The sequence below is a fragment of the Osmia bicornis genome, chromosome 1 (assembly GCF_907164935.1).
Source record: "Osmia bicornis bicornis chromosome 1, iOsmBic2.1, whole genome shotgun sequence".
Classification (NCBI taxonomy): Eukaryota; Metazoa; Arthropoda; class Insecta; order Hymenoptera; family Megachilidae; genus Osmia; species Osmia bicornis.
This window is the reverse complement of record NC_060216.1, coordinates 3,836,373-3,850,694: the sequence shown is the minus strand read 5'-3', so window position 1 is coordinate 3,850,694 and position 14,322 is coordinate 3,836,373. Positions and strand designations below refer to the sequence as shown.

Genomic DNA, 14,322 nt, shown 5'->3' with positions numbered 1-14,322 from the left:
TTTCTCGATTTTTCCTCTACTAGTGTCTCGAAAGATTCTACCCGAAATCTCAATTTTTCGACTTTTTTTTGCGTTTTTGATTTTTCACGCCTAGGATTTGCAACCGATAAATCTGAGAAAATTCACCACCATAAAGAAACATGTCTAGAATATTCTGGAATTTTTTCAGATTTTTTGAATGCAATTAAATAGAGAAAATGTGGCAAAAACTACTTTTTCTTTCTTACCCTGTAACTATCCTCCCGGTTGAAGTTTTTTGGGATATGCTATCGAATGGTGCATTACGAAGCAAATTCGGCTCAAGGGCACTATTGACCATCTTATCCTGCTATACCCTTTGTTGTACGTTATTCCAAACCTGTGAATACATTATCGACTTTGTATGCCGTTAAACAACTATTTATAGTAATTAACTTTATACTAGGCCGCCATTCGCTTTGTAGCTGACGTACTGGAGCGAAGCGATTGATTTGCAGTAAATGTAACTTTAACAGAGTTAGGACACAATATATCAATTAAAATTAGTGTTTAAGAAACCAAAACAACCCGCGTTTTAATTTACAGAACACGAATTCAAATCTCGCGCGATAGCGTAATTCCGATTTCTCTCTTTTCGTCCTTATATGAGAAGATTTTGTGCTGAATAAGGGCTCATTCGAAAGAGGAAGTTTCAATGCAGGGGGCTCAACTCATCGTTTGAGTCACAAAACTCTTAGAACCCCCGCAGACTGCAGATTTTCTATCGGCCGATAGTTTGGTCGGGTTGGCCTGTTAACGCGCACACTGGGTCAACTAAATACTCGGATTGGTGAAAGAAGAAACAGGGTGGAAAGAGATGGATACTTTAGTTTGAATGCAATCGTGTAGCCCATCAAACTTATTTATCGGCCGATACCGAATCGTTGTAATCTGCGCACTTGCATACATCTTCATACTGATTAAAAACCCGACCAAACTATCAGCCGATAGAAAGTCTGCAGTCTCCGGGGGCTCTTATAGTGACCTAAAATGTACTTGGATCCTGCTTGTGTATTTTCTCGATTTTTCCTCTACTTTGGACACTCATATTATTAAATATCAACAAAATCTTGCTGAACCATGACCAGACCGCCCTGCACTAGACCTTCCTCTTTCGAATGAGCCCTCACCCAGCCGCGAATCTTCACATATAAGGACGAAAACCGTAAACGCCTTTTTCGGTGCATTTTTGCCGGTAATGTCGCCTCGCTGCATTACCCGTGTCTACCCCCTTAATTATTCATTTTTTATTTTTTTATTTTTTAGAAATACTTTTAGATATGTACCTACACAGTATTATGAATTTAACTAATTTTTTCACGTTTTTGAATGGTAATCTATTTGTTCAGAAAATTAATATTTTTTTATTATAGGCTCTAACGATTAATATTATAAAACAAGAACAACGAAAACTATCAGAAATACAGTTAACTACTAATTATTTTAAAATTATCCATTTTAGTTCATTATACTGTTTATTTTGGAGGTACAGATCTTATCAAATTAACAGGGTATTTTGGTATTACTGCATTAAATTACTAGCAGTCTTTGTTGTAAAATATCCTGATTGAAATTCATAGAAACAATACATGAATTTAACTAATTAGCCAATTTATATTAAAAACTATAATGAAGAATTTGGGTAGTCATTTTCTTCTTTTATCTTGTCATATAATAAGATTAATTTTATCTTTCAAAACGAGTGTCTTCCGAGCCGTCGCGTCGCGTCGTGCTGTTTGCAATAAACATATGAACAGTGATAGCTGCTTCTAAACCGAGTGAAACCGATTTAAACGTTGTCAACTGAAAATCGCGTAACGGCTCGGCGGAAGCCAAGTTTTGCTACTAGCGCTTTTTAAGGTGCAAGGCGAGGAATAGTATTTATTTAGTAAATTGAATAAACAACCACATAAATCCACTTGCTAAGAACTAGTATTCAAATCTCCCCAGAAGACTCAAAAGAAAACACTCTTTTGACGTGCTTATAACAAACCACACATAAACACATACAACACTAACAGATTATTTCAGCGATAAATGTACCGAAATCGTCGCGATACCTTAACTAAAATCTCTAAAAAAAAATGTAATTAATTGTGTACTTAATTAGGAACATTGAATAAAGGAGTTAATAAGAAAAAATGGTAATTATGCAAAAAAAGACCACAGTCGCCGATAACCTTGACCTTGACATATGTTGTCAAGGTCATGACCTTGAGTAACGCTAGCCTTGGAAAAAGTGACGGTCGCAATCCGTTCAAAAGTTACAAAGCATTAAAGTTTTCGCTTTTCTTCGGTGTTTATCTGTATGTATTGTTGATTGGACCAACTTCTGTCGGGAAGCAAGTAGAATAGAAAGATATTATATTTTAAAATGCTGAAAATATTTTGTCATTCTTAGGAAAAATCGTAAAGTTGCGGCTTTATAATTATATAATTACCAATTATGTAAACAGATTACGGCCGCCGAAACCTAAGGAGTATAACCGGTGAACTGAAAAATCAAGCTTAACTGATTTCAATGATTTTGAATTTTGACTCGCGTGGCCGGCCGCCTGGCGGCGGCCGGAATGTTATTCTACCCTTTTTTTTGTCTTTTTCGTGGGGGAAATCTTCCAAAGACGCCCCCAGCCCCCCTGGGGAGGGGCCGGGGGGAGTACCGAATTTTTACTGGTTAAAACCCCCACGGTGACCTGCACAGGGCTGTGGTGAGGGCCCCGGGACCTCTAACGAACAACACCGGGACCCCCCCCCCCTCCACCCTTGGCACATAGCGCCCCATCTCGGGGGAGGATCTAACCTTTGACCCTCCCCCTTAGTGCCATCTCTGCCGACGCCGGGGGTCACATCTGACGCCGGCTACTCTTCGGGCCGCGCGCAATGACGACCGGGGCCTCAGCCCCGGCCACCTGCGGCCCAGCGACTCCAAAAAGGAGCCGCTAGATCTGCGATGGGGGAGAGGGGGAAGCCCCTCCCCTTGGGGGAGGCCGGAGCCTCCCCCCACTACATCTGCTTTGGGGGGGAAGCCGAAGCTCACCCCCTCATCTTGTTAGGGGTGGTGGGCAGGATTATCAAGGCCCACCGCACCGTCCTCCTCAGCTTACTGTGCCGTCGGGGGGCCTTCCCCGCAGGCGGGGTCGGGGTCGGCTCTCCGTCTCCTCCTTCAAGGCGATGACTTCCTCACAGAAGGAGGTCATCGGCCTCCACTGATCCTCGCCGGCGAGAGATCCACCCCCAACTCGTACCGCAGGGCGTGTCGGGCCCGCGCAAACACTGGACAGTGCTCCAGTGTGTGTTGCGCGGAGTCCCATCCCGCCCCCCGCGGTGGTGGCAATATAGCCGTTGCCTCGCTACGAATCCGGCACAGGAAGTCACCGAAGCAACCATGCCCGGTGAGCACCTGTGTGGTCCGGAAGGTGATCCGACCAAAGCCGCGGTCCCGCCATTTCTTGATGACGGGCAGGACCGCCCCGACCGCTGGCTGGCCGGCGGCGCCACTCGCGATTATCTCGCGACGCCACCGGTCCAGGGCATCCTGTCGGGCCTGGCACCTCCATTCACGTTCGACCGCCTGCTCTGGCGGGTCTTCTCCAGCCTGTCCGATGCCGCGCAAGCGCCAGAAAATCGTGGCGCAGACCTCCGCCTCGTACTTGAAAGGTATGAGGCCCGCCAGAGTCATCGCCGCCGCGTGGGAGACCGTGCGGTATCCCCGGTTTACGGACCGTTTATCGAAAGACAATTCATCGAAAGACAGTTCATCGAAGACAATTCACCGAATGGACAATGTATCGAATGTACAGTTCATCGAATGGACATTTCACCGAATACCGATTCACCAAATGCCACTTCACCGAACGCACATTTCACCGATTGTGACAAATCATCGAATGTTTTTGATCTTATTTTATCTTCCCGATTCTCCCCCTTCTCTACAAATTGTGATCTTTTAAATAATAAAGAAAGCGTTGCCGGCCGCTTTACGGCGGCCGGATTTAATTGTTTGTCCTGACCTAACCTATCATATCTATGTATAGTTTTAAGCGTATTACCAATTTTCGATGAACTGTCAATTCGGGGAATTGTTTTCGGTGAATTTTCCCAATCGGTGAACTGTCCCTTCGATGAACTGGCATTCGATGAATTGTACATTCGATAAATTGGCCATTCGGTGAATTGTCTTCGATGAATTGTCTTTCGATGAACTGGATGTATACCGGTATCCCCTCACGACCCTGATGGCCATTCTCCTTTCCACTCGCCGCAGCACAGCTTGGCCGCGGCGAGACGCCATGAGGGCCTCGGCCCATATGGACGACCCATATAGGGCTACGCTCCGCACGATCCCCGTATAAAGGCGGCGAACTTTCTCGCTCGGCCCCCCGATATTGGGCAGCACCCGCCCAAGGGCGTTTGCTACCCCATCTAATCGAGGGGCCAGACGGTCGAAATGCCTCTCAAAGTGCCAGTGGCTGTCCAGGTGGAGGCCAAGATACTTGAACCCTTCACCCACCTGGACCCTGGTGTCACCTACCCGGATCCAAGGCTGAGGCGGTGGTGCAACCCCACGCCGAGGCGAGTAAAACCACATCGCCTCGGTCTTGTGGGGCGCTATGTGCAGCCCCAGTTTCCGGACCGCAGCTGCGACGGCAGCCACACCAATCTCCACAAGACGACTGGTCCTGCTCCAGTCCCGGTCGGTGGCAAACACGTACGTATCGTCCGCAAAGCACGTGATGCTGACACCTTCCGGGACCATTTCCCGTGAAACTGGGTTATACCCCACATTCCACAATGGGGGCCCCAAGCGGGACCCCTGGGGTACACCCTCATCGACGTCCCTCCGATAGATTCGTCCGTCCCGGCCCATATTATTCTAGCCTAACCTAACCTAATTCACTGATCAACAATTTTGTATTAGATTAGATTAGGTTAGGCTAAACTAATATTCCGACCGCCGTAAGGCGGCCGGCCACATATGCCAAAATTCAAAAAATGACTGCCGCTTGTCGTCTACTACTTTTATAAACAACAAACTATGACCGGCAAGCAATATGTGCATGTTAGAATTTACCAAAAGGCACCGCGCCTTTCTCACCGGCTGGTGATCGATGGCACGATGGCTCGATATGTCCATCGATATGGACATCTGGATTGCTCTTTTTCACAATGGTTTCTTCGACCAGTGTCAGTACTATGGCCAAGTGGCGGTTATATGGATAGGAAAAGGTTGCTGAAAACGTGAAAACGCGAAAAAAAACGGAAACATTGATGCTTTGTAACTTTTGAACGGATTGCGACCGTCACTTTTTTCAAGGCCAACGTTACTCAGGGCCATGACCTTGACAACATATGTCAAGGTCAAGGTCATCGGCGACGGGAGTCTTTTTGTGCATAATTACCGAAAAAATCTTTCAAAACGCTTCTATCGTTTGTAATATTACATGTCTATAATATTTACATGTGCTGTTTTCTATAGTATCAATTACAAATAAATTTTATTGTCTGACAAAAGAGATCAGTTATATGTATTACAAAGGTTATATTATTGTTGTGATTAGGTCTATAACTGGGATCAAACAAAGACGTCTCTAATTAAAAGTTCCTTCTTTTGGGGTTATACGGTAATACAAATACCGAGTGGATATATAGCATCAGTTTGGAGTGGTCAGAAACTGCTTAGCATTGGAATCCTAGTTTGTGGTATTTTAAACGGTTTAATACCTACTGCTGCTGCTTATGGGGATTACATTGCAGTCTGCGCTTGTAGAGTAGGTATGGGTCTTTGTCAAGGTTGCCTTTTACCTTGCATTCATACCCTCCTTTCAAAGTGGGCACCGCCATCCGAACGATCAAGACTTGGTAAGAATTTATTCTTTTATATGAATATATTTATAAATTTACAATTATGCCTGAAATATAAAATAATAATCATTCACATTTTTGTAAAGAATACTTTGATTTGAGATTATAATCACAGCTCTTTTAATTAAACATAAACCGCCGACACTGGGGGATTTCATTAGGATTTCTTTATAGCGTAGGCTAGATCCCTTCGCTTTATCAACGATGTCAGGTGTTTAATATTGTTTAATTCTAACCTAATTCTAATATTGTTTAAGTTTTACTCATTTATAATTTTACGTAATAAGAACATTATCGTGTGGTTGCTTTTAATTACATGTAACATTTCGTAAGATACATACTTATTAAGGAATAATTTTAGAATCTTACAATTAGAATCTTAGAACTTTAAACTTTTAGAATTTGAGAATTTGAAAGTATTTCGGTTATGGTATTGTTAATGGCTTAACCAATGCTGTTATTAACACTGGAAGCCTAAGGAAATAGACGCGGAGACGAATCCACGTATGGCTAACGTAGGAAGGTTGGTTATCGTGGATGAACCTATGTACACTCAGTCCCATCGAAGTTGTCGCAGTGAAGTTGGCGCACTAACACATTCACGCCGCGTCGGTGAGCCGATGCACCTCACCAATCGACTTCACCATTACTATGGCTCCCTACATTAGCCATATGTACACTGACTGAGTTCCATCGAAGTTGTCGCAGTGAAGTTGGCGCACAAACACATTTACGCCGCGTCGGTGAGTCGATTGGTGAGGTGCATCGGCTCACCGACGCGGCGTGAATGTGTTAGTGCGCCAACTTCACTGCGACAACTTCGATGGAACTCAGTCAGTGTACATATGGCTAATGTAGGGAGCCATAGTAATGGTGAAGACGTGAGGACGAACCTATGTATAGCTAACGTAGGGAGCCGCAGGAAATGTTAGTATTAAGTCTCATAACTTGATTAGTGTACCTCAAGCGGTAAAAGTACACCTTAAGGGGGTAGACACGGATAATGCAGCGAGGTGACATTCCCGGCAAAAATGGGCCTGTTAATGGGTTTACGGGAATCGGTTATTTGTACTTATAAGAGAACACATAGGGGTGGGTGAGGGCTCATTCGAAAGAGGAAGGTCCAATGCAGGGCGGTCAACTCATGGTTTAACGAGATTAGGTCCATATTTAATAATATCAGTGTCCAAAGTAGAAGAAAAAATCGACAAAATGCAGTTGCAGAATCGAAGCATTTTTAGGCCACTAAAAGAGTTCTGTGACTCAAACGGTGAGTTGACCGCCCTGCATTGGACCTTCCTCTTTCGAATGAGCTCTCACCCAGCCCTATGTGTTCTCATATAAGGACAAATAACCGATTCCCGTAAAAGCATTCCCAAAGACGAGTTCCGCCATTATCTGGATACTACAGAGCAAGTTACGTGACAAATTTAGTTCAGCTAGTAGTTATAAGGTGGCGTCTAAGTAGAAAGGCTGCCGATCTGGAATCGTAGCCAGAATCAAGCGTCAGCTTGATTACGTCACTCGAACTGTGCTGCGAAGGCAAGCGAAAAAGGCAACAACGCCCGAACGCTGAGTGAGACGCACTACAGTCATGCTGTCCTTCTCTCATTCTGCATGTTGAGATTGTCCCTTTTCGCTAAGATTTGACTGCCGTCCGCCTGGATTTTTCACAGCGCCTCATAACAAACCTCGCCTCATTCAAACTATATCGTGTTCGGTATCATTTTAATCGGAAAAATTTCACCAATGCATGACGTATCCTGTATACTTTTATTAATTAAAAAACATTTATTTAAAAAAGTTAATAACTTCTTCTAAAAATAATTCTCAGATTGCCCGTTCCTTCGGAGCAGGCATATATTTTTCAGCAGCGAGGAGTGCTACGGTGTGCTATGTAAAATCCACGCGTTTGGTCAGTCAGAATTTATCGGAGCGTGACAATTCTATCATTTGGGTTGAAAGAAAGATAGCATGATCACCGTACATCTCACTCTAAACGCGCGCCAATGTTTCGCTTTCGTTCTTCAGGCGTATCGTGGCGATGTCTCTGGCGAGATGAGCGTTTGAATGTGTTTGTAAAAATACTTGAGGCGCTGTTGCCTTCCTAGATCGTGTTGCGCGCACGCTAGCTGAGAATTAAACCTTTCAAGTTCGTAACAAAACACGCAAGTGGCTCCACCAGGCCCAACGAAAAAACTACTGTAATACCGACGTCCCGAATTGGTGACGTCACGTGCTGTGTCTACCCCCTTAAGGGCACAGACTCCTTCGAGGCCTCCTCCGAATCGATGTAAGCGCCATTGGAAAGAATCGGGCAATCGTGAAAACACATAATTGAGAAATTCGACATTTGACGGTGCGACATCTAACGTCATTATGCCGAATAAGAAACGAAAGTGAGGTGGCATAGTTGCCAAATCACATCATTTGAGAGTTCTATCGCGGTGTTGCCGCATCTGTGACCATCTACCAAAATGAATTTGCTCGAGCCGAACAAGATTTTGATTCCGGGCGGACATAGAAAAGGACAGCGCGAGAGAAAGAGAAGGAGTATAATGAATGAAACAACGTAGGGCCGACGGCGTTAATATAGTCACACGCTACGACAGATTCGATGAGACTCTGTAATACACATGACGTACGCGACTATAAAACTTATAGGAATAAAAACTATATGGCATTAATAATTTCAGGAAAGGAATGAAAAATAAAGACATGTAAATTGATCTATAATATACAATATTTATTGATTGAAATATAATCAATAAATATAATCAATATGAAATATAATCAATAAATATAAACAATGCCTCTTCTTTCTCCGCGACGCGCGACGTCTACATCGTCGATTACCATGACAGCCATTCCAGCCACGTGTTATTGAAATTTTTTTCATCTGAAATATAATAATGAATTTTAATATAATTGTACCTGCATATACAGGGTGTCCCAGTCTAAGTGTGACAGAATTATATTAAAATTCATTATTCATTTCTTTATTTCTTATTCCCTTCTTAAAATTATTATGTCAGGTAGTTTTCATTCCTATAATTCTTATGGTCGCGTACTTACGTTATGTGTATTATTCCATTCATTCTACCCCTACCAGCACCACGAATCCGTCGTTCTTTGATGTTTCCGAACATAGAAAAGGATAGGGCAAGAAGGATAAACAAAGAGAGAAAGACTCGCAAGCACAACATTTAACCCAATACATATTATGCTACTAAATGTTGGCCGATTTATATTGTGTTTAGCTTCATTTTAATGAAAAAAATCTTCTCCACATGATAGTGAAATTTTTATTAACAAAAAGTACCAAATAAAAAACTTTATTCTGTGCATTAGTATGGTCACATTGACACGGGACATTTAAATGAAGGCAATAAATCCCGGTTTCAGTCCCTCTTTCGTCTTTAGCTACTGACTCTTTCTAATCAGTGTTTACTGACTAGGCAATCAAATTTGAAAAATGATTCTCCTATTCCATAACAGTTGCGGAGTGGACCGGCAATAGTTATGTACATTTATCGAGTTTTCGCTGTATATGATGCAAGTTTTATAATTCATTTTTCTGGCATACCATTTCAAGTATTCTATCTGTCATTTAATTAATAAAAAAACATGATTATAAATATGAATAAAAAAGTTTGATGGTTGCACACATTAGTACATGTATTGTTTCATTCTCGGACCTCTTTCTCTCTCGAGCGCCCTATTCTTTTCTATGTCTGGCAGGAATCAAAATCGGCTCGAGCCTGTTGCAATTGTAACAGATGTGGCAACAGCGTGACAAAAGTCTTAATACGTTGCGGCAACTATGCCATACTTGTGGCTATATTCGCGTAGCCGTTTGTGGTGTCAAATTAGAATTTACATTCTAATTTACTCTGACGGAAAATCAGTGAACTATTCTTCCGTCTATTTGACGTCTGATGCGTGCAAATCGTAAATTTCGTTTTACGTCTTCCAGAAGTGATAAATTGTAAAAAATCGAATTTCAGTGACATTGTGCTAGTTCAAGGAAGGGTGGTCTGGTGTGCTATGGGTGAAAAAACCATTAAATCGTCCAATATTTGCTAAAATGCAGCCAAACGCAGCATTCGGCAGCCATGTTGTTTGCTTACAACAGCGTCTGTCTCAATCTTACAGTGTCGAAAATACCATTTTTCTCAATGTATGGTGTTTAATAGCGTTCATACGGACCAGACTACCCTGTGGTGAAGTCTACTCGTGGGTGCTGTACCCGCGAAAATTTCATTTTTGCAATTATCGAGACGAAAAACGAAATCTACGAAATCGAGTGTCTCTCTCACGCATGGCGTATACGTGCATGCTTTCCGTTGGTTGTGTGAGTGCACGCATACAGGTCATGGCACAAGGAGTCTGTGCCCTTAATGGGTTTTCTGGACTAGTCAATATAATTGAACAGTAATAAATAAGTTAAATAATGTGAATTTATTCTCTTTGCCGGGACCTTACAATAGTTGAGTGTAACTATCACAGTGTTCTACGAGTTAAATTCTAGTTTACAAGTTTAATGAATTGAATATAAGAGTTTTAGTTTCGATTCCGCGAAGCAAGAATTTAATCCTTCTCCGTTTTTACGAACGCGAGCAAACCGGAGCGGACTACAACGATCAGAATAATGCTTAACAGTAGACAACGTACTTACTGTATAGTTACTGAGTGTTTGAAGGGGACTTGAATACCCGATTTCGCTGAGTTTCCTCGTTGCAGAGATTATTCGTGAGAGAAATGTACTGACGTGTATCGAACCTTTTCTAGACTTCAACTAGACCTAAAGTGCCTTCGCTGCCACCTTTTTTATACCCAAAAATTGGAGTAAAAAGAGTGGTGGGGACAGACTCTACGTGACTCCGAAGGACCGCGCTCTTGCTTCGCGTTGGTCTCGAATTTTCTAGAAGACTTTTCTAGAAGAATTTTCTAGAATGCCGGGTGTGCACATCCGACTCCATGTAAGGAAATTTCCGAGAAGGGGTCGTAACACCAAATAAGGAAATTTCCGAGACGGAAACGTAACAGTATTAGAATCTTGCAAGCTCAGAATTTTAAAATATTAAACTTTTGGAATGATGAATGCTTAGAACTTTAGAATGTTAGAATGTTGAATTGTTAGAATCTTGGAATTTCTTTTTCTTTTTTCTCGAATTTTAAAGTCTTAAAATTTTGTATGCTGGACACTCAGAATTTTAGAACTTGGAAATTTTGTACTCTGAAATATCTGCTATTCTGGAATTTTAGGATGTCAGAATTTTTAGACATTGAATCTTAGAATTCTAGAATTTTAGACTTTAAAGACTAATTTACACTAATTTTACTGTTTCTTTTTACTTTTGAAAAAATAAAAATAGATGCAATAATGAAGAATTATAGAAGTCGGGAAGTTAACGAATTGTAGCGGCATAGTATGTATAGTAGAGGTTGAATGAAAGGCACACAGTTGGGATCGGAACGTACGTTATGGCCTCGCAGAAATATAAAATTAACCTCATAATTATAAAGTGAGAAATATAATTTATTACTTGGATAATTTATTAGCTATCTGTCATTGTCAATGACAGCTGTATACCATGCGTTCACAAAAAAGAAGAACCCTGACCTGTCCCCCAGAACGGTACAGGGGCAAGAGAGGTACCTTGCACAAACTTCCGTGTAAATGAAAAGAGTCGGCGTAGATTAGTGGATGTGCCCTCTTTGATTAATAATACGCTACGGTCGAAAGTCCTTATCAGACCTATGTACATTCTTCCGAGACCACTTCTTTCCGCGAGTGCACAGTATATACTTATTTAGATAATGTGGATCTTCGGCACGTTTGAGGAAACCGGTGTCGGGGATGATTTCACATTATACCAATGAGTAGACTAGTGCCTTACATTTGGGTACTATTGTAATTTCCTATTTTTTACGAATTTATATTAATATACTTATTTAAGTAAACAAGTCTACCTTACAAACTTTGCGGAAGAAATAAATATCTATTAGACAGAGGAGCTAATCTACATTAGTAAAGTTCCGTATTAGGTTATTAATTTTTGAATAGAATTCAGCAGCCATCATCTAATTTTTATTTGCGAATAAAAAGATGTTTTTAAATTGTAATGTTTAAAATTTTATAAAATCATTTTATTAATACCGTACTGTAATCTTTGTTAAAATAATTTTCTTTTAATTTTTTTTACTTCCATGTTTTTAGTTTTTTAGTTTCATTAATGGAACAATTTTGGTTAACATTAAATTGGAATATGATAGTCTTTAATCAGTATACAGTAAAACTTGGATATATGCAACAAACATTGGGACCCAGGCGTTGCATATATCCAAGCGAGGTGTCGATTCTGGGCATTTAAACGTTGCATATATCCAAGCGAGGTGTCGATTCTGGGCATTTAAACGTTGCAAATATCCAAGCGAGGTGTCGATTCTGGGCATTTAATGTTGCATATATCCAAGCGAGGTGTCGATTCTGCGTCCGTACAAATCGTTTGTACCGTGCCGCGTTACCTATTCTACGTTCGTACACAACATGCGACGTGTTGCATGTTGCATGTTGCGTGTTTCATGTATCTTTGGTGTACGGCCTGCCTTATACATATGTAGCCAAATCATATCGTGTTTGGTACCATTTTAATCAGAAAAATCTCACAAATGCATTAGTAAAAGTTTCATTAAGAAAAAGTTAAAAATAAAAAAGTTTTATCGTTCAATTAGTATTAGTCACACCGATATTACGGTCGGATCATATTACACGGTTTCCTCGCCGAGCGGCTCGGTTCGGCTTAGGGGGATCCCCCCAAGTGGAGGGGATAGCGATGTTGCATATATCCAGACAAACTTTTGTTGCATATACAGTAAAACCTGGATATATGCAACAAAAGTTTGTCTGGATATATGCAACATCGCTATCCCCTCCACTTGGGGGGATCCCCCTAAGCCGAACCGAGCCGCTCGGCGAGGAAACCGTGTAATATGATCCGACCGTAATATCGGTGTGACTAATACTAATTGAACGATAAAACTTTTTTATTTTTAACTTTTTCTTAATGAAACTTTTACTAATGCATTTGTGAGATTTTTCTGATTAAAATGGTACCAAACACGATATGATTTGGCTACATATGTATAAGGCAGGCCGTACACCAAAGATACATGAAACACGCAACATGCAACATGCAACACGTCGCATGTTGTGTACGAACGTAGAATAGGTAACGCGGCACGGTACAAACGATTTGTACGGACGCAGAATCGACACCTCGCTTGGATATATGCAACATTAAATGCCCAGAATCGACACCTCGCTTGGATATTTGCAACGTTTAAATGCCCAGAATCGACACCTCGCTTGGATATATGCAACGTTTAAATGCCCAGAATCGACACCTCGCTTGGATATATGCAACGTTTGAAACCCGAGTCGACGCCGCAACCGGTTTTCATTTCCAATCCTCCTTTGCTTTTCGCCAACTTTTAACATCAATTTTAGCAAGTAATTATAATTCAAACTATATCGTGTTTGGTATCATTTTAATCAGAAAAATTTCACCAATGCGTTAGTAATAGTTTCAGTAAAAAAAAGTCAAAAATAAAAAAGTTTTATAGTTGAATTAGTGTTAGTCACACCGATACGTTTCGGCTCTTTCCTTTGATCATCGGACCTCTCTCTTTCCACCACTGTCTGTCCTTTTCTACCTTCACGCTTGGCTGCTCGTCGCGTGTAACCCGAGATTCGACACCTCGACTGGATATATGCAACGCCTGGGTCCCAATGTTTGTTGCATATATCCAAGTTTTACTGTATCCAGGTTTTACTGTATTTGATTATATGTAGAAAAATAAATTCAATGATTTTATATAAAATATCATTACAGCATGATTTAAAAATATGTACAATGTAAATACTTCTTTATGTACTTATATTTTTCAGGAGCATTTGCTTATGCTGGAGCCCAATTCGGCACCGTAATTTCCTTTCCAATTTCCGGCGTATTAGCAGCCTCATCGCTTGCCTGGCCATCCATATTCTTTGTATTTGGTGGTATAGCCTTAATTTGGAGCATCTTTTTCTTTATTTTTGGTTCTGACAGTCCTGCTCAAGATTCACGAATATCAGAGGAGGAAAGAGAATACATTGAAAATAGTATAAGAAGTGACGAGGGAAAGAAAATGTTACAGGACACAGGGGTAAGAATAAAAATTTTGTTATTAAAAGAATTATCATTACCATTAAAAAAAAAATCATTTTATCACCATGAAATTTCATTGATATTTCAAAAAGCCAATTTATTTGACACAAACACACACGCGCGCGCGCATATATAGGGTGTTACGTTCAAGTGCGAATGGTCAAATATCTCGTAAAGGGTTAAAGCTATCAAAAAAATGTTTCTACAAAACTTGTTTGATTTAAGCGGA

At 41.1% G+C, this 14,322-nt stretch overlaps 1 protein-coding gene across 1 annotated transcript in view; it reads left to right on the top strand.

The window, feature by feature from the left end:
* The window catches only part of LOC114880854 (putative inorganic phosphate cotransporter), a 64,464-nt gene that overhangs the window by 20,877 nt on the left and 29,265 nt on the right, over positions 1–14,322 (top strand). The window contains exons 3-4 of the mRNA XM_029197304.2: positions 5,577–5,877; positions 13,835–14,091. Of these exons, the coding sequence (XP_029053137.2) occupies positions 5,577–5,877; positions 13,835–14,091 (558 nt within the window). The remainder of the gene's footprint in view (positions 1–5,576; positions 5,878–13,834; positions 14,092–14,322) is intronic.